The sequence below is a fragment of the Schistocerca piceifrons genome, chromosome 11, assembly GCF_021461385.2.
Source record: "Schistocerca piceifrons isolate TAMUIC-IGC-003096 chromosome 11, iqSchPice1.1, whole genome shotgun sequence".
In the NCBI taxonomy this organism is placed as follows: domain Eukaryota; kingdom Metazoa; phylum Arthropoda; class Insecta; order Orthoptera; family Acrididae; genus Schistocerca; species Schistocerca piceifrons.
In genome coordinates, this window is record NC_060148.1 from 128,654,490 (window position 1) to 128,675,748 (window position 21,259).

The following is a 21,259-nucleotide window of genomic DNA, read 5'->3' on the forward strand; positions in this document are numbered from 1 at the left end:
CCATTTTCAACATTATTACTCATACATACAATTAGAACATTAAACAATGAGATTCCATAAGAATTATTTGACCACTGGCCATACACAATTGTTCTAATAAGCAGCAGCAACAGCAGTTGGTTAAGGCTGAAATGTTCCAAAGTGCTGAGCCTTCATTCGCATGATGGAAAAAAATCCCAGTTACGGTATAAGGTAAAATCTCTATTCGCCTTTTTGTTTTGGTCATCTGCGGACCACTGTAATTTGTGGCTGCCTTATTTCTTCTTGTCTTTTTCCTTGTCCAATATGCTTTCACTCTAATATTTTGGAACTGTCTTCATGCTTCTGCCCATGATAATTTTCTTCTGTATCTTAGTTTTGTTGTCAAAACCTGTAACAATCTGGATTTTTTATTTAAAAATCTCGGGTCCAGCGTGCTTTGGTTCTTTTGTTCATTAGAAACTGTATTATTTGTGTGTTCACCTCCCTTGTCCCAAAGAACATGCTCCTTCTTTTCCTGGTGATATTTGAGATTCTCTCTAACATGGTACACAGTTCTTGGTTTGCTAGTCTTCTAAACTGACTATCTTCCATTCTTAGAGATCCCAATATCCTGAGAATTTTTCGTTCCACCAGTTCTACTCTCTTAAGCACTTGTGTTCTTACTAGGTTAAGAATTTCTGCTATGTGCAAGGCTTCAGGACAGATCACTGCTGGGAACCTCTCAATTTTGGATTGTTCGAAATATTCATATTATTATAGATGTGCACAGTTAGTTGTATGCTAAATTAATTTTGTGTATTCATGCTCCCAGTGCTTTCTTTCCTGTCACCCCAGTTTCCATCCATTCTACCAGGTATGTAAATCTCCCCATCTTCTGAATTTTCCCTACTCCTATGAGCTAAAAACTGGAATGTTTAGGAAATCAGCCTTATGCAAACACAATTAATTTATTTTTATATTTACCCAGACATGTTTCGACACCAATGTCTCATCTTCTGTGGGTCTAAGCCAAGCATTTCCCACGAAGCTCTACAACAAATTCAAGAATACAAGAGTACAACTCTATAAAACTATCCTCAACATCAGGTTTAACATAATCTAAGTAATAACATAACCCCTAGTAAAATCAATGTATAACAATACAGTTCAGTTAGCAATGCAATTTTAAGAAATAAAAATGTGATCCACTGAAGATGACACATTGGTGTCAAAATGTGTCTGGGTAAATATAAAAATAAAAATAAACTAATTGTATTTGCATAAGGCTGATTTCCTAAACAATCCAGTTTTTAAATCGCAAACACGGAATAATGTAAAGAAGAGCTTCAAACCTTAGTAAAATGAGTATCTATGAGCTACCTTGCTGCTTGTCATATACTGCATGTTCTGAGTAGAGATCTATAAGTATGCTGTAGCAGCTCGTCTCTGTAGTTGTGTGGTTTGGTTAACCTCTTCTTCGAATGATTGCGACAGTTTCACAATATTGGCTGTGAATGGTACGCAGTCCACTCGTATTCCTTTTTTATTGCAACCCAGTCGTATTCCACACGTTCTTATTACTTCTTGTCACCACTCCATCACCACCTTATCAAGTACACACTTCAAGAGTAAAGGGAAAAGTCCGTATCACCCCACGTTTAATCTTGCAGGCCTTTGAAACTTTTGCTCTGAATTTGACTGTGGTGTATGACACTTCTGAATGTTAATTTTTTGTTGAAACATCACTATGCTCAACAATTTTTATATATATATATATATATATATATATATATATATATATATATATATATATATATATATAATAGAGGGAAACATTCCACGTGGGAAAAATATATCTAAAAAGAAAGATGATGAAACTTACCAAACAAAAGCGCTGGCAGGTCGATAGACACACAAACAAACACAAACATACACACAAAATTCTAGCTTTCGCAACCAATGGTTGCCTCGTCAGGAAAGAGGGAAGGAGAAGGAAAGACAAAAGGATATGGGTTTTAAGGGAGAGGGTAAGGAGTCATTCCAATCCCGGGAGCGGAAAGACTTACCTTAGGGGGAAAAAAGGACAGGTATACACTCGCACACACACACACATATCCATCCACACATACACACACACAAGCAGACATTTGTAAAGGCAAAGAGTTTGGGCATTTTTTGGGCAGAGATGTCAGTCGGGGCGGATGTACAGAGGCAAAGATGAAGTTGAAAGACAGGTGAGGTATGAGCGGCGGCAAATTGAAATTAGAAATTAGCGGAGATTGAGGCCTGGCGGATAGCGAGAAGAAAGGATATGCTGAAGGGCAAGTTCCCATCTCCGGAGTTCTGACAGGTTGGTGTTAGTGGGAAGTATCCAGATAACCCGGACGGTGTAACACTGTGCCAAGATGTGCTGGCCGTGCACCAAGGCATGTTTAGCCACAGGGTGATCCTCATTACCAACAAACACTGTCTGCCTGTGTCCATTCATGCGAATGGACAGTTTGTTGCTGGTCATTCCCACATAGAACGCTTCACAGTGTAGGCAGGTCAGTTGGTAAATCACGTGGGTGCTTTCACACGTGGCTCTGCCTTTGATCGTGTACACCTTCCGGGTTACAGGACTGGAATAGGTGGTGGTGGGAGGGTGCATGGGACAGGTTTTACACCGGGGGCGGTTACAGGGGTAGGAGCCAGAGGGTAGGGAAGGTGGTTTGGGGATTTCATAGGGATGAACTAAGAGGTTGCGAAGGTTGGTGGACGGCGGAAAGACACTCTTGGTGGAGTGGGGAGGATTTCATGAAGGATGGATCTCATTTCAGGGCAGGATTTGAGGAAGTCGTATCCCTGCTGGAGAGCCACATTCAGAATCTGATCCAGTCCCGGAAAGTATCCTGTCACAAGTGGGGCACTTTTGGGGTTCTTCTGTGGAAGGTTCCGGGTTTGAGGAGATGAGGATGTGGCTCTGGTTATTTGCTTCTGTACCAGGTCGGGAGGGTAGTTACGGGATGCAAAAGCTGTTTTCAGGTTGTTGGTGTAATGGTTCAAGGATTCCGGACTGGAGCAGATTCGTTTGCCACGAAGACCTAGGCTGTAGGGAAGGGACCGTTTGATGTGGAATGGGTGGCAGCTGTCATAATGGAGGTACTGTTGCTTGTTGGTGGGTTTAATGTGGACGGACGTGTGAAGCTGGCCATTGGACAGGTGGAGGTCAACGTCAAGGAAAGTGGCATGGGATTTGGAGTAGGACCAGGTGAATCTGATGGAACCAAAGGAGTTGAGGTTGGAGAGGAAATTCTGGAGTTCTTCTTCACTGTGAGTCCAGATCACGAAAATGTCATCAATATATCTGTACCAAACTTCGGGTTGGCAGGCCTGGGTAACCAGGAAGGCTTCCTCTAAGCGACCCATGAATAGGTTGGCATACGAGGGGGCCATCCTGGTACCCATGGCTGTTCCCTTTAATTGTTGGTATGTCTGGCCTTCAAAAGTGAAGAAGTTGTGGGTCAGGATGAAGCTGGCTAAGGTAATGAGGAAAGAGGTTTTAGGTAGGGCGGCAGGTGATCGGCGTGAAAGGAAGTGCTCCATCGCAGCGAGGCCCTGGACATGCGGAATACACAAATATTCCGCATGTCCAGGGCCTCGCTGCGATGGAGCACTTCCTTTCACGCCGATCACCTGCCGCCCTACCTAAAACCTCTTTCCTCATTACCTTAGCCAGCTTCATCCTGACCCACAACTTCTTCACTTTTGAAGGCCAGACATACCAACAATTAAAGGGAACAGCCATGGGTACCAGGATGGCCCCCTCGTATGCCAACCTATTCATGGGTCGCTTAGAGGAAGCCTTCCTGGTTACCCAGGCCTGCCAACCCGAAGTTTGGTACAGATATATTGATGACATTTTCGTGATCTGGACTCACAGTGAAGAAGAACTCCAGAATTTCCTCTCCAACCTCAACTCCTTTGGTTCCATCAGATTCACCTGGTCCTACTCCAAATCCCATGCCACTTTCCTTGACGTTGACCTCCACCTGTCCAATGGCCAGCTTCACACGTCCGTCCACATTAAACCCACCAACAAGCAACAGTACCTCCATTATGACAGCTGCCACCCATTCCACATCAAACGGTCCCTTCCCTACAGCCTAGGTCTTCGTGGCAAACGAATCTGCTCCAGTCCGGAATCCTTGAACCATTACACCAACAACCTGAAAACAGCTTTTGCATCCCGTAACTACCCTCCCGACCTGGTACAGAAGCAAATAACCAGAGCCACATCCTCATCTCCTCAAACCCGGAACCTTCCACAGAAGAACCCCAAAAGTGCCCCACTTGTGACAGGATACTTTCCGGGACTGGATCAGATTCTGAATGTGGCTCTCCAGCAGGGATACGACTTCCTCAAATCCTGCCCTGAAATGAGATCCATCCTTCATGAAATCCTCCCCACTCCACCAAGAGTGTCTTTCCGCCGTCCACCAACCTTCGCAACCTCTTAGTTCATCCCTATGAAATCCCCAAACCACCTTCCCTACCCTCTGGCTCCTACCCCTGTAACCGCCCCCGGTGTAAAACCTGTCCCATGCACCCTCCCACCACCACCTATTCCAGTCCTGTAACCCGGAAGGTGTACACGATCAAAGGCAGAGCCACGTGTGAAAGCACCCACGTGATTTACCAACTGACCTGCCTACACTGTGAAGCGTTCTATGTGGGAATGACCAGCAACAAACTGTCCATTCGCATGAATGGACACAGGCAGACAGTGTTTGTTGGTAATGAGGATCACCCTGTGGCTAAACATGCCTTGGTGCACGGCCAGCACATCTTGGCACAGTGTTACACCGTCCGGGTTATCTGGATACTTCCCACTAACACCAACCTGTCAGAACTCCGGAGATGGGAACTTGCCCTTCAGCATATCCTTTCTTCTCGCTATCCGCCAGGCCTCAATCTCCGCTAATTTCTAATTTCAATTTGCCGCCGCTCATACCTCACCTGTCTTTCAACTTCATCTTTGCCTCTGTACATCCGCCCCGACTGACATCTCTGCCCAAAAAATGCCCAAACTCTTTGCCTTTACAAATGTCTGCTTGTGTCTGTGTATGTGTGGATGGATATGTGTGTGTGTGTGTGTGCGAGTGTATACCTGTCCTTTTTTCCCCCTAAGGTAAGTCTTTCCGCTCCCGGGATTGGAATGACTCCTTACCCTCTCCCTTAAAACCCATATCCTTTTGTCTTTCCTTCTCCTTCCCTCTTTCCTGACGAGGCAACCATTGGTTGCGAAAGCTAGAATTTTGTGTGTATGTTATATATATATATATATATATATATATATATAAAAGAAATGAAAAAAAAAACTGTGATACGCCATTCTTCAAGAACAAAGGCCCCATTTATCTTGTGATTACTGGTTCTTCTTTACAGAGTGTGCAACGTCTTTCTTTATTGTTTAGACTTGTTTCACCACAATGGAAGTGTCTGTGCTTCATAGTACATCATTGCTGTACACTTCCACCAACTCAGTGCAGAATGTTGCTGAGTTGATCTCCTTCAGATGAAGAAAATGAATTAGCTTGCAGTACTCCACATCGTGAAAGAGCTGTGCAGTTTTGTTTTGGGTCCTGTAGCAGCACACTATGGTACTGTGGTTCAACCTCTACCATTTTATCTTTATTAGGAGGCAGAGTTAGTATTGTTCGTAGCTGAGACAAGCATTGTTGTCAAGTTGAGCAAAGGACTGACAGAGAGAATAATAAATGATGTCTGTATGACAGTTACTGATTGGTTTTGCACAAATGGGGTAGCTTCAGACTTTCAAAAAACACAGTTCGTCCAGTCTTATACCATCAAAAATATTTCACCTCCTGTTAAACTAGTATAAGTACAATAAATAATAGGCAGGGTAGAAAATTAAAAGTTCTGAGGTGTGCATATTGATGGGAACTTGAACTGGAAAAAACATGTACTAGACCACCTAAAATGTTTAAGTTTGGCTACTTTAGCTGTAATGATAATTGTCAACTTCAGAGGTGCAGAAGTAAAAATGTTAATGTGTTTTGCATATTTTCATTCCTTAATGACTTAAGAGATAAAATTCTAGGGTAACTCCACACTTAGGGAAAAAGAAGCCATTACACAACAGAAAGTAATTAGAATTATGCGTGGAATTGCACACATACCAATTAGAGGTATCTGTTTAAGCAGCTGGGAATATTAACTACAGTACATAATAATCACTTACAAATTTGTTGTCAACAATTTACTGGAGTTTGGGAATAACAGGGAGGTTCACAACTGCAGCCAAGAAAGAAAACCAATCTGCATTACCCTTTAATGTGTCTAATTTTGGCCCCAAAACTGATGAAATATTCAACTATAAAATTGTCATCTACTCGCAGAAATAAAATGTCTTGCAACCAGCAGAACGTTTTCAAATGTAGATTAAAGGTGTTTTTCCTTAAAATGTCCTTATTTACATAGAACAAGTCTTGAAGAAAAATAGTTAGTCATTTCTACATTAAAACAACCTTTCAGTGGCTAATGTGTGATGGGCATCTTCTACATCATAATGTTTATTGTGAATAATCTACAGAACAAGTAACGAGCCAATCTTTAGTCAACAGTAGACCTGCAATAACTGGAACTTTGTCATGTAACTAACTACATGTATGTCACAGTTGGTAAGTGAATCCAGAATGGTTGGATTCAAAGAAACTAGGCCCAGTAATGATGCGTGTAATTCTTAATAAATGAAATATGATTGTAGCAAGACCAGTGACAGCTGATTGAGTAGAACATACATTAATTGTGCAGTGTAAAAGTAGCGGACATAGTACAAGTAAATTGAATGTAAGTGAACCTGAAAAATCATTTCCAAGATCCTATCAAAGATGAACATTTAGGGTTCATCAATTTATTTTATTTTATTTATTTATTTATTTTTTTTTTGGGGGGGGGGGGGGGGGGGAGACAGTGTGGCATCCCTCTTTGTATTACTCAAATAGCCTAGTGAACTTTTTGTAGTCTGTTTCTTAAATAAGAATTAAACTAGGTAAGTGCTGAACTACATATCTCATAGGAACTTAATGTTATGGCTGTCACAACCACATGCTTCTGATAATCACAGAAGATACCAACACACTGTATTTTAAGATTAAAGATTTTATGGTGAGTTCCATAAATGTATAAGTAACTGACTCAGTTGGTGGCTCTTTTTATTGAGTAATGGCATATTTTCTCAAGTATAAGACAAGGTTTTTCCCCAAATTCGTCATTCGAAAAATACAGGGCCACCTTATATTCGCAGATTGAACGAGTGCTGATGAAGTTAACATTTTTACACTGTTTAATACAGTATATAGGGATCATCTTACATCTGCAGAGGAAGCTTTGGCTATCGAGGTCACATGCGGATTTATTTTGAGGAATGTAGAAGAGCACAGGGCTCAGAAAACAGTACTCATATTCCAACAGGCTCGAGGTTATGCAGTATGCCGAAGCAGTCGCTACAGTATCGACATTGCTCGAACAATGATGTCTGACTCAACAACAGTCTACTGCTCTGCTTACAATTTGGCAGTATTCTGAAACACAGAAGGAAATAGCATTAAATTTTGTCATTTTACAAATGCTTGTTGTATTTGAACAGGTTTGCTTTGAAAGCTCTCATCCATGTGTGGATGCCATATAATGCTGATTTTTAAGTAAAGCTAATATTCAAATCTGAAAATGGTGTCCTTCAGAAAACATTAATTGATTGTGAACCCAGATCAATATTTTACTTGATTATGAGAGACTGTAATGATTTTACTAAGTGGGTTGCAAATTCTGTTGCTGTTCACAATTGGAGTACTGGGTAAAATCGTTTCCAGCTTTTAATCTTCTCTAGAACATGAAGGTGACATTCAAATGAAACAAAAAGGAAAATTAATGCAGAATGAAATGTCTAAGAAATGAAACAAATCATATTAATATTGTTGTGGCAAGAATTGTATTAGTTGCTGCTGTTACATATGACTTGCACCCTAGATGATGTTGCAGTCAGTGTTTAGCAGTTGGTCAAGCACGCACTACAGAAGGGTTGAAGAGGAGTAACTCTGGTACCAGTTTGGCTGAGAACCAGAGAAGTGCAGGGAGGGCAGTAGTAATTGGGCAGAAAATTGTCATGTTGCCAGCTGTGAGAATCTATACTGTGTACTTTGGCTTTTAAATTGCAGTTTGCCTGAATCCATTTGTGATCGAAAGTGAACTGACTTTAAAATTTGACAAAGACTCAACAACAGTATTCATTTCTGCAGGAGATGTTACAGGTCTAGATAGGGTCCAGTGACATATTTTGTGTTGCAATGATGTTTGTTGATGCTCACCGTGATGTATGACTGGAATGAAAGGGGGTGTGTCAGATGCTTCTACACAGCCAGTGAGAGAGTGGGAGGCAGATGATATGCTTGAAACAAGCGTCATTGTAACATTCTCCTGTCAGTTGTTGTTGTTGTTGTTGTTGTTGTTGTTGTGGTTGTGGTCTTCAGTCTAGAGACTAGTTTGATGCAGCCCTCCATGCTACTCTATCCTGTGCAAGCTTCTTCATCTCCCAGTGCCTACTGCAACCTACATCTTTCTGAATCTGCTTAGTGTATTCATCTCTTGGTCTCTCCCTATGATTTTTACCCTCCACGCTGCCCTCCAATACTAAATTGGCGATCCCCCTTGATGCCTCAGAACGTGTCCTACCAACTGTTCCCTTCTTCTAGTCAAGTTGTGCCACAAACTTCTCTTCTCCCCAATTCTATTCAGTACCACCTCATTAGTTATGTGATCTACCCATCTAATCTTCAGCATTCTTCTGTAGCACCACATTTCGAAAGCTTCTATTCTCTTCTTGTCTAAACGATTTATTGTCCACGTTTCACTTCCATACATGGCTACACTCCATACAAATACTTGCAGAAATGACTTCCTGACACTTAAATCTATGCTCAATGTTAACAGATTTCTCTTCTTCAGAAACGCTTTCCTTGCCATGTCAATCTGCATTTTATATCCTCTCTACTTCGACCATCAGTTATTTTGCTCCCCAAATAGCAAAACTCCTTTACTACTGTAAATGTCTCATTTCCTAATCTAATTCCCTCAGCATTGCCTGATTTAATTAGACAACATTCCATTATCCTTGTTTCGCTTTTGTTGATGTTCATCTTATATCCTCCTTTCAAGACGCTGTCCATTCCGTTCAGCTGCTCTTCCAGGCCCTTTGCTGTCTCTGACAGAATTACAATGTCATTGGAAAACCTCAAGGTTTTTATTTCTTCTCCATGGATTTTAATTCCTACTCCTAATGTTTCTTTTGGTTCCTTTACTGCTTGCTTGATATGTAGATTGAATAACATTGGGATATTATGTTAAATTTGGGGTAGGCTACAACCCTGTCTCACTTCCTTCCCAACACTGTTTCCCTTTCATGCCCCTTGACTCTTACAACTGGCATCTGCTTTCTGTACAAATTGTAAATAGCCTTTCTCTCTCTGTATTTGACTCCTGCCACCTTCACCTTGTCAGTATAGAAGCGAAATCTGACATGTACTCCGATAAAAACAGCTGTTTTTGCGGGTCCCACATTAACCACAACCTGAGAAATTGCAACTTATTCAGAGGAAACAGCCAGATATTTGTGACAACATAGATATAAATTTCACAGCTGTGGTATTAGGATGGTGGTGGTGGTGGTGGTGGTAATTTAAGGTAGTGATTCAACAGATGACAGGGCTGTTAAGCGAAAAATGTAGAAAAGAAAATAGTCCACAAATTAACTTTAACCTTTTTTATTTTTTTAATTTTTTTTTTTATTTCTCCTCATATTAACATAATGTAGATATTCAATAAATGGCATAAATTTTTGAATGCTTTATGTGAAACAATTTGTAATTTTGTTTAGTGAGAATATGTTAAAAATAAATTTTTCTCAAGAAATCTCTAAAAAAAAAAAATGGGGGTGGGGGAGGTGTCTTATAATCAGAGTCATGTGATACTCAGATACGGTATAATCAGGGTCATCTTATACTCGAGTTAATACGGTACTCATAATTCTTTTGATATGTTGCAGACTTTCTGCCTTTGTATTGTATTCTACATTTTTTGAGCTCTGCCAGAGGTCATCATTGGGATAAATACAGTACTCGGAATTCTTCTGATATGTTGAAGACTTTGTGTCATTTTATTTTATTGTACATTTTTTGAAGCCTGCAGAGGTCACCACCGGTGTCAGCCTCTGTAAAAGTGTAAGACAATTTTGGGACGAGATCTCACTACGTACGCATACGCCTTTCCCGATACTCACCCGTCCGCACTCGTTGGACAGACGGAGGAACGCTTCCTGCCTGGGTTCCGTGCTTCGGTGGGCTACGTGCGGCTCCTGGCGGAGCTGGACCTGCTGAGGGAGCCGGGGTCGGGAGGCGCGGGCGCCGGCCCTGGCGGGCACGGCCACGGCGACGACGAGGAGGACTCGGCCGAGAGCAGCCTCTCCGACAACGTCAGCCTCGCCAGCTTCGAGTCCGACTCTGCCACTGTCCCCGCGACGGCGGCCGCGGCCGCCGCACTGCTGTCTGACCCGCTGGTGCTCCACGGTACAGGTATGTGTCCGCCTGCTCCCTCCGTACTGTCGCTCACCCTCCTACGGAGTGACTACGCAGAAACAGACGGTGAGCGATTCGCGTGTCACGGGAGGATCCGCGTGTGGAAGGACCGTGTTTCTGTGCTTCGTTGCAGGTGGAGTCGTCTGCCACCTCAAATACTGAGGAGACCTAGAGTTATTTCAGCTGTGGTATTGTACAAAAAGCATTGTAGCCTGGTCTAGGTTTTTAAGGGGGGTAGGACGTCAAACGGGCCGACTTGGAGCAGGAGAGGCACCACAGGACATTTAATTTTCTACTGTCTGTACTTTTACAAATAAATTCATAAAACTTTGTCAGCATCACCAGGAAGGATTCAGAATTCACACTCATAGCAGTGGAAGTTCGAAAACATAAAGTAATTTTTTTTTTACATGTGAAATTTCATCATTTTTTTTCACTTACTAATAGCAGCATTTGTTGCTATAGGTACACTTTTCTTCACAAGTAAGAGAGATGGTTCGATGAATTTTGTACAGCATACAAACCATACTCAAAGCTGTATGAAACTCTAGAATTTTACAAATCTATTTAAAACTGTGGTAAAAATTGAGATAATTACCTACAAAATTTGATTTTTTTTCTAAACATAAAGTTTAAAACGTAACAGCTCATTCCTTTTTCATAAATTAAATAGATTCTAGAGTTTCAGACACCTGTAAGTATGGTTTGTATGCTGTGCAAAATTCATCGAACAGTCTCTTTTACTTATGAAGAAAAGTGTACCTAGAGCAACAAATGCAGCCAATAGTAAGTGAAAAAATGATGAAATTTCACATGTAAAAAAAAATTACTTTATGTTTTCGAATTTCCACTGCTACGAGTGTGAATCCTGAATCCTTCCTGGCCACGCTGACAAAGTTTTATGAATTTACTTGTAAAAGTACAGAGAGTGGAAATTAAAATGTTCTGTGGTGCCTCTCCTGCTCCAAGTCGGCCCGTTTGACGTCCTAACCCCCTTAAATCAATGTTTTACGCCATTTTATCAGAGAACTGTGAATTGTGTTCAAATTTACCCTCTGAGTGGGATCAGCTGTGTTGTGATATTTCCAAGAACGTGTTTTTAGTGTTTGCTTATCTAATATATTCACTGTTCATAATTCTGAATTGTATGCAATCTCAAGGGTGCTCGAGCAGACGGGATGTATCGTGCCACTGAATTCATGATTTGCACCAAAATCCTAGGTAGCCTTCAGGCTGTCCATCAGATGTACCCAACAGAAAAGTATGTTGAGATTATCCCCGACACTCTCTTCCACTTACAGAGGCAGGAGGAGGAGGTATCATTCTGATCGGTGTAGTGGTTAATAAAAAGAAAAAGAGAAGAAAAGAATAGAAAAGGTTGAAAATGTGGGAAGAAATGGTGAATAAAAAATTGTTAATGAGCGTGAAAAAGGGAAAGAATGAAATGCAAATTGGACTTCGTATTACAGAAAAGCTATCGGACGTCGTGATTCGGAAAAGCTATTGTTGGGATGGTCCTTGTGGCGTTTCTGAGCAAAAGTCAAATCAATTTCCACTACAAAAATTATTTGAAAGAGAACAGAGAATAACAAAATGTGATTAACAGGGGAAATGGCGTAGATAAGAGTACATTCATTGCCATGTTAATATGTCTTCTCTCGTGTGGCGTCCAGGTCTTGTTCTCCAACAATCTTCTGCTTCATTTGTGCATGAAAAAGTCGTAGCTGCTCCAAAATCTTGCTGTAAATTTCATTGTCCAGGAATTACTAATGTCTACGAATGAATACCATCTCGATATTGAATGCAATGTATTTTATGGCTGCTTCTGTCCTCCAAATTTCATTCAAGCTCCCACAATACTATATGTCTGCACATCAATAAGTTTTTATGTCTTAATCAGACCAAGACTAGTGAATAAGTGAAGTTAAGCTTCTACACTCAAGAGACAAGAGCGGGTAGGAAACAAAAAGAGTTACAATTTTTGTACCTTCATTTTCTTGTATATTTTCTCTGCTGTCGAGCGCTCGTACAGCTGCGACAGTGTACTTTATATCTGAGGGAAACATGTGTAGCGTGGCAAAATTCAAAGTCCCGCTACATCGGTCCCAGCGCATATAGGATTTGAGAATGATGAGACACCAGCAGCGAAGGATGTCTGAATAGAAACTAATTTCTGAACGTGCTGCATCTTCTGGAGCAGTTACCTCTGTCGAGGCACAGGATCACGTGTCTGTGGGAGGAGGACTTTTTAGGTGGGAGTTGAGGGATGACGAGCAGTAGTCGGTAAAACAAATGATGCAGCTGCAGTGTTCCTCCCTCAGGCCACTGCAGCAGGAGGAACTACTATTAATGTGCCACTGTCCTCTGACGCATAGATTCCTTCTATGATGGGAAGATCCGCAAGTAACTGAACTCATTATACTGGTATTTAAGTACTGGCGCCATAAGGAGGTGCAGATAATATGGATTATTTCGAGGTGTGTGGCTGTCAGAATCTTTTGACAGCAGCAATTCACACATCTAAGTTCGCACCTCCGCAATCTCTCACTGTGTATGCCACTGTAAGAGTCTAAATTGATTGATATATTAATTCTGCTTTGAACAGAGCAATGTTTACCACCCTTTCTGGAAGAAAAGGATGCGCGATCCAGCTCCATTATAAAGAATGCAGTATAATACATTCATAGATAATGTCACCATTTTATCCAATGATTGCAGATTATGCTGTATCCAGGTATGATTTTCAGGATGAGCAATTTAGAAATGAAAGAAACTTCATACCTTTCAGAAGATATATAAAAAACTTTTACACAAATTGATTAGTGGATGTCCATCCTATTGCATGGACGAGGGACTTAAGCTGTAAAAAACCATGTTGTCAGTAATGTGCTGCTGTAACTAGTTGTGTGAGATAATAAAGACATTCTCAAGATACAGCCGGGGTGGTACATTTTCTTTTATATACGCCATAGGTTCACCCAGAATCACAGACAGGAAGAGACCGATAGTTGGAAAGTGAAAAATTTGATATCAGCTTTAGGAAACATAAGCATACAGACATATGTTCACCTTTCTTTTTGTACATCTCTCTTTTTTTGTGTGGGTACATTTATATTGAATCTGTGCCCAGCAAATCATTCTGATACTTACTAAATGACACATGCTTTATGGCTAAACCAAAATACCAGCTGACCTGCCCTGCATTTAAAGAGACAATGAGTTGAAGGTTAATCGTGTTTTAAGATTCTGTGTGATACCTGACTTTCTGTGTAATTCCTTAGGTCGGAGATTTTAAGTTGTGTGTAAGGTGGCAGATTTATATTTTATTCTTCCAGTGACCAACCAGGCACCGTTGCCTGTTACATTATTTTAGCTGTTGTGTAGTTATAGTTTCTGTATTTTAATTGTCCACTGATTTGAGGCACACGTCTTTTAATCTTCTGTGTAAAAGTGAGAGTGCATGTAAGAGTGTGTGTGGCAAAGTGGCTGGGAATTATTTTTATGTTCTACCTTTTGATGCGGCGCGCGCGCACACACACACACACACACGCACACACGCACACACACACACACGCACACACACACACACACACACACACACACACACACACACACACACACACACACACGTATATGAATGCATGTCTAATCATTTGGGCATGTCCAAAAGGTCATACATCACATGGAATCTGCAGCTGTGATACATATTATGTTATTAGATAAATTTTTGGAGAAGAGGGGGGGAAATTAAAGGAAGGGTAAGGAATTGCTGTCACCTGCATCGGGACTTCGTGCGAAATTACTGGTGACAAGTGAAAAGTGAGATGCCCATCCAGCGGCACCTATCCTCAGTCCCCAACCGTGTCCTCAGTACTCGCTACTTTTGAGATTCTCACAGGAATTCAAACATAATACTGGCAGGTCCGTTGCCCGCCAAGGCAAATCAGTTATATGAATGCGTGGTGTCTGTTCTTTCTGACGTGTCTGTTTTATTGCAGGTATGCGGCTGTTCTTTAAATCTAATGTCGAAAATGTGGGTCATCTGCCTAAAATAAAAGCAAGTTCATTTGTCACACGTGGTATAATAAATGCCTGAATTAGAAAAATTACTGTGCTGCTAGCCAGTTTTATGGGGAAGGTGCAATTGCGAAGTGGAAGCCTACTTTTGCAGCGTACTTGCAAAAATAATTTTGGATTTTTGGACACTTTGCCCTACTATTCCAGTGTGACATACTTTGTTTCCTTGCTGTTGTCATATTGACTTTCATTTCTGTGTGTACTGATTCTCTTTTTGGTGTTGTAATAAAAGTTTATTACGTCCTTACTCTCATATCAATTAGCACAGGCTATTTGTTTAAGGATGTTGTGTTATTTGTCTATTTATTCCTGTGTCAGAGGAAGCTATGCCAAACAATTGATCATCGAATTGGCACAATTTTACACGGATTATACTGTCTGTTGTGGTTGGTTGTTTGGTATTTTTAGAAAATTTGTGTGTCACATGTGCGTCAGTGACTTCTAGGATTGCATTCACATCCTATATGAACTGGTTGAAGCATGAATGGCATCTTTCACTCATTTTTACATATTTATGACTTGGTGCAGTAATGTTTCCTTCGTTTACATTTGCTAGATTCTGAAGACGGCTATTACACATCTGAAGCCAGTAATCTTGTTAAAATAACTTTGCTATTGAGACAGATAGATAAAAAGTTATGAAGAAATTATAACGGTCCACTTCACTGACCGGTACTGTGGTGCAAATGCTGAGCTTCAGCACAGTTAATGAGTATGCCAAAATAAAGATGTCAGAAAACGTAATAAACTGCAACAGCGGTTTACAGTTTAAGCGATATACTGACTGGCATCTCACCTACTAGAGTTGGGAAGTGCTCACACGAAGTGCATTTCATTAAACAGTAGTGTGGGCCCTGAAGAACCGAGGACAATTAGAGTTTGTAGTGAATGGTGGGAGTCAGACTCCACGACAAACAATTACGTGACACTGACAGTGTTTCAGTGCGATCGGAGCACGAGCAACGAGTACACGTAATGACTGCGCTCAGAGGAGACGGCCAGGCTGATCGATGAAATATTGTGTGACAAAATAGAATCGACAACTCGGCTGAGCCCATGAAATATCACCATTAATCACAACCTGAGAGATTAAAACTGCCGCCTTCTTTTATAGAAACAAATCATTTGCTTTGCTGTGCGTTGCATTGAAGCTTCTCGGCAGAAGCTCGTAATGTAGGAGAAATGAAGTCGCAAAGGTTAAGAGTTGTACCCAGATAGTTCACTTGCTAAAAGCATTGCGTGTGAAAGGTGAGGTTGCGGCTCCAGTCCTTGTCTGCGGAAGAGTTTTAGTCTGCGAGGAAATTTCCTCTTCGTGTTGTCGGTCAGTGTGTGTTGCGGTTGCTACAGGTGGATTGCCTGTTCTAGGGTCCACACTGTCCCTGCCCGGTCCACCCACGGCGACGTCGGGCAGCGACTGCGGCTCCGTTGCATCGTCCGTGTCTTCGGCCGCTTCGGCTGCCGGCAGTCAGTTCCTCGCCGAGAAGAGGCAGGGTCCGTCTTCCCTCACTGCCGAGATCATCGAAACGGGTGAGCTGTTTCCCTGTGTGCTTGATTGTGTGGCACTGAGTCACTGAGTTTTAGTCTGCCAGAAACTTTAGAGTAATATAATTGCCAACTTCTGCTTGAAATACACATTTTTATTAAATAAGTTTCAAATCTGATCACAATTATGCAAATGCTAATACAGTGCTTTAAACTATTACTGCCCAAATTAATATTTTGTTAAATGTTTTCCATTTTTACTTTTTCCTTGATTGTTACATTGGAAAAGAAGCATTTAAAGTGAAAAAACCCAGTTTTACCTTTATAGTTTTAATATAATATACACTGAAGTGCCAAAAAAACTGGTATAGGCATGCTTATTCAAATACAGAGATATGTAAATAGACAGAATATGGCACTGCAGATTTCGATGCCTATATAAGACAACAGGTGTCTGGTGCAGTTGTTAGATCTGTTACTGCTGCTACAATGGCAGGTTATCAAGATTTAAAATGGTTCAAATGGCTCTGAGCACTATGGGACTCAACTGCTGAGGTCATTAGTCCCCTAGAACTTAGAACTAGTTAAACCTAACTAACCTAAGGACATCACAAACATCCATGCCCGAGGCAGGATTCGAACCTGCGACCGTAGCGTATCAAGATTTAACAGAGTTTGAATATGGTGTTACAGCAGCGGACAAGCAATGGGACACAGTATCTCTCAGGTAGTGATAAAGTGGGGTTTTTATCGTACGGCCATTTCATGAATGTACCATGAATATCAGGAATCTGGTAAAACATCAAATCTCCGAATCAGTGCGGCCGGAAAAAGAACCGCACCGACAACAACTGAAGAGAATTGTTCAGTGTGACAGAAGTGCAACTATTCCGCAAATTGTTGCAGATTTCAATGCTGGGCCATCAACAGACGTCAGTGCGCGAACCATTCAATGAAACATCATCGATATGGGCCTTTAGAACCAAAGGCCCACTCGTGTAGTCTTGATGGTGGCATGACACAAAGCTTTATGCCTCACCTGGGCCCTCCAAACCTGACATTGGACAGTTGATGACTGGAAACATGTTGCCTGTCAGACGAGTCTCGTTTCAAATGAAATCGAGCAGATAGACGTGTATAGTATGGAGATGTTGTCAAGAATCCGTGGACCCTGCATGTTAACAGGGGACTCTTCAAACCGGAGGAGGCTCCATAATTGTGTGGGATATGTGCAGTTGGAATGATATGGGACCCTTGATATGTCTAAATATGACTCTGACTGGTGACACATACGTAAACATCCTGTCTGATTACCTGCACCCATTCATGTCCATTGTGCATTCCAATGGACTTGGGCAATTCCAGCAGGATAATACAATACCCCACATGTCCAGAGTTGCTACAAATTGGCTCCAGGAAAACTCTTCTGAGTTTAACCCCTCTGCTTGCCACAAAACTTCCAAGACATGAGCGTTATTGAGCATATCTGGTATGCCTTGGAATGTGCTGTTCAGAACAGATCTCCACCATCTCTTCCTGTTACAGGTTTATGGATAGCTCTGCAGAATTCATGGTGTCAGTTCCCTCCAGCACTACTTCGGACACGACACGAGTCGAGTCCATGCTCACAGGGGCCCAACACAATTTTAGTCAGGTGTACCAGTTCCTTTGGCTCTTCGGTGTACTGTACTGTAAAGAGGTGAAATAACAACTGAACTTCTTAAGAAGGGAAGAGACAAAATTGTGAAACAAGTACACAGACTCGTGACCAACATTTGGAATTAAGAAAGAATACCATCAGAGTGAAAAGAAGCGTTTGTAGTACCAATACAAAAAAAGGGTGGTAAACAAGAATGCAGACATTACAGAGGCATCTCGTTAAATAGCACAGCTGTGAAGTGTTGTTAAAGATTCTCGAGGAAAGTATGGAACTGTATTTAAAAGACACAGTAGATGGGAAGATAAGGGATGTATGAAGAATTCGTCAACCACTGATCAGATATCTGTACTGAAAGGAGCCATATGAAAATATTGGGAGTGCAACAAAACGGTGGAAATATTGTTTGTTGATTCTTAGAAAACCTTCGATAGCATGAACGGAGAATAGTTGTGGGAGAAAATACAGAAGTTTGAAATACCGAGTAAGACTACAAATTTTGTACAAGTTACACTGGAAGGATCAAAGGGATAGTTAAAGTGGATGCAGAATATTCCGTGGATTTTGACATAAAAACAATAGTCAGGCAAGAAGATGGAATATCACAACTCTTGTTCAATGTAATACTACAGGAAGCACTGGATGCATCAAGAGAAGTATAAGTGAGGGAGGGAGTTAGCATAGCTGAAAGTCTAGATGGCCTGAAAATACTGGCAAGGAAGCTACTTCAAAAAACAGAGGAAGTTGGATTAAAGGTAAATGACGAGGAAACAAAATTCCTAATGGAACAAGGAAATTAGGGTAACCATGCAGATTGATAACCACATGTTCAAAGAAAGAGAAGAGTGTAAATATCTGGCTGTTGGAGTAAATAACAGAAATGATGAGAAACAAGAAATAGAGGTTAGTATAAAAGCAACATCCAGAGCAGCATATTCACTCGACAGGCTGCCGTCCTCCAAAATTTTATCGAGAGGAACCAAATAGGTATATGTAAAACTACAATTGGACCAGCATTACTATATCGAGCAGAAATATGGAGAGTAGATAAGTATAGAGAGTGAAAGATAATAGTTTTTGAAAATAATATCCTTTGGAAGATAGTTAGAGCAATGTGTGAGGGAGGAGAATGGCAGAGAAGGAAGAAAATGGAGCTGACAGAGCTGTACAGGGTGATTTTTTCCCCACTGTGTACAAACTCTTAGGGACTGATCAATGAGAGGATACGGAACAAGAAAGGTCTAATGAACTTACGTCTGCAAATGTGTGGTTTCCATACTAGAGACCATTTATTCAATCATACATTGTTACAGAGATTGCAGTTTATCATGTGCTGTTCCGTGCATCCACAGTTACAGCATGTGATGAAAATGATTTCCGTGTGCCTTAACGCATGTGTGTATGTGCAATAGCGTGTTCTGTCTCACACGTTCACATCGGCCGTGCTACTCCCGACAATGTCAGAGGCGGCACGAATATGCTGCTCCAGTGTCTCCACATCTGGAATGGGCTCTGCGTGCACAGTACTTTTGAGATGGCCCCATAATTAGAAATCGCACAGGCCGATATCCGGTGAACGAGCAGGTCGTGCAACTGGCCCCCTCGTCAGATCCATTGACCTAGATACTTTTGATCACATAGTGTATGCACTGAGGTGACTAAAGTCTTGGTATACGTGCTAATATATTGTGCAGACCATCTTTTGCCCAGTGTAGTGCAGCAGTTCGACACGGCATGGGCTTGAGAAGTCGATGGAAGTCCCCTGTAGAAATTTTAAGCCCTGCTGCCTCTGTAGTCATCCATAATTGCAAAACTGTTACTGATGCAGGATGTTGTGCGCTAACTGACCTCTCGATTACGTCCCACAAATTTTCTATGAGATTTGTGTGATCTGGGTGGTCAAACCATTTGCTCAAATTGTCCAGAATGTTCTTCAAATCAATGGCGAACATTTGTGGTCTGGTAACACGGTGGATTGTTGTCCGTAAAAAGTCCGTCATTGTTTTTGAACGTGAAGTTCACGAATGGCTGCAAATCGGCTCCAACTAGCCGAACATGGAGCAGAGGACTTGGTCCATTCCGTGTAAACACAGCCTACACCGTTATGGAGCTACCAGTAGCTTGCACAGTGCTTTTTGGGGTCTGTGCAACACTCAAACATTACCGTCAGCTCTTTCCATTTGAAATCGGGACTCGTCTGACGAGGTCACGATTTTCCGTTTGTCTGAGGGCCAACCGATACGGTCGCAAGCCCAGGAGACGTGCTGCGTGGAATGTTGTGCTGTTAGCAAAGGCACTCACATCGGTCAGCTGCTGTAGTCCATTAGTGCCAAATTTTGTCACACGTGTTCTAACAGGTACTTTCGACATATATCCCACATTGATTTCTGCGGGTATTTCACGCAGTTTTACTTGTGTGTAGCACTGACAACTTTACACAAACACCGCTGATCTCGGTCATTAAGCAACTGCATTGTTTGTGGTTATAGGTGGTGCCCGAAATGTGGTACTCTCGGCACACTCTTGACACTTCAGGTCTTGGAGTATTAAAATCCATAAAAATTTCCAAAATGGAATGTACCGTGTGTCTAGCTGTAATTCCCATTCTGTGTTCAAAGTCTGTTAATTTTCATCGTGCTGCCATAATCGCATCAGAAACCTTATTGCAAATTTTCATCGTACCGCCATACTCACATCAGAAACCTTATTGCACGAATCACTTGAATACAAATGACAGCGCTGTCAGTATTTCTGCACAGCTGAATAGTCATCCCTGTGATTTTTGTAATGCTGTTCCCATCATACTAAAGTTGTTATTTTTATTTTGGCTCACTCTTTCTCTTTTTAGTTCATGCGTCTAATTACTTTATATGCTGTCGAGTGTCATTCGTGAATGTCTTTTTCAGTTTTGGTGTTTGAAGTGTTCCTGTGATTCTTGCTGCCTTTCCCTAGTTGCTAGCTATATTTCTTGCCCTGCAACATAGAAGGAGGCATTCTTTGGAGTGTGATTGTATGTAAATACAAGGGCGAGTCAAATGAAAACCTTAAATTTGTAATAACAAATCGAAATTTTGCGCTGTTATCATGTAAGTTGGTAAGCATGCTACAAACAGCGTGGAGAATGGCCTGTAGGTGGCAGCATAGTGCAGATGCACACATACCGTCATAGTATCAGTGTAAAGATGGCCGCCCCACTTACGACTTGCACCAGGGAAGAACAGCGTTCTGTTATTCGGTTTTTGTGTAGTGCAGGTGTCAAACCTATTAAAATTCATCGACCAATGAATGTTTAGTATGGTGATGTGTGTTTGTCACAGCAGCAAGTCTACGAATGGAGTAGGAAGTTCGCAAATGGTGTGACTTCAGTGGAAGATGCTCCTCGTCCAGGTCAGGCACGAGGAGTTGTGACTCCACAGAACATTGCAGCAGCTGAAGCCATAGTGAAGGAAAA

At 41.6% G+C, this 21,259-nt stretch overlaps 1 protein-coding gene across 2 annotated transcripts in view; it reads left to right on the plus strand.

The window, feature by feature from the left end:
• LOC124720147 (sorting nexin-13-like) overlaps nt 1-21,259 on the plus strand; it is a 411,803-nt gene that overhangs the window by 277,712 nt on the left and 112,832 nt on the right. For both annotated transcript variants that reach the window (XM_047245452.1, XM_047245453.1), the window contains 2 exons: nt 10,319-10,589; nt 16,035-16,196. In XM_047245452.1, the coding sequence (XP_047101408.1) occupies nt 10,319-10,589; nt 16,035-16,196 (433 nt within the window). The remainder of the gene's footprint in view (nt 1-10,318; nt 10,590-16,034; nt 16,197-21,259) is intronic.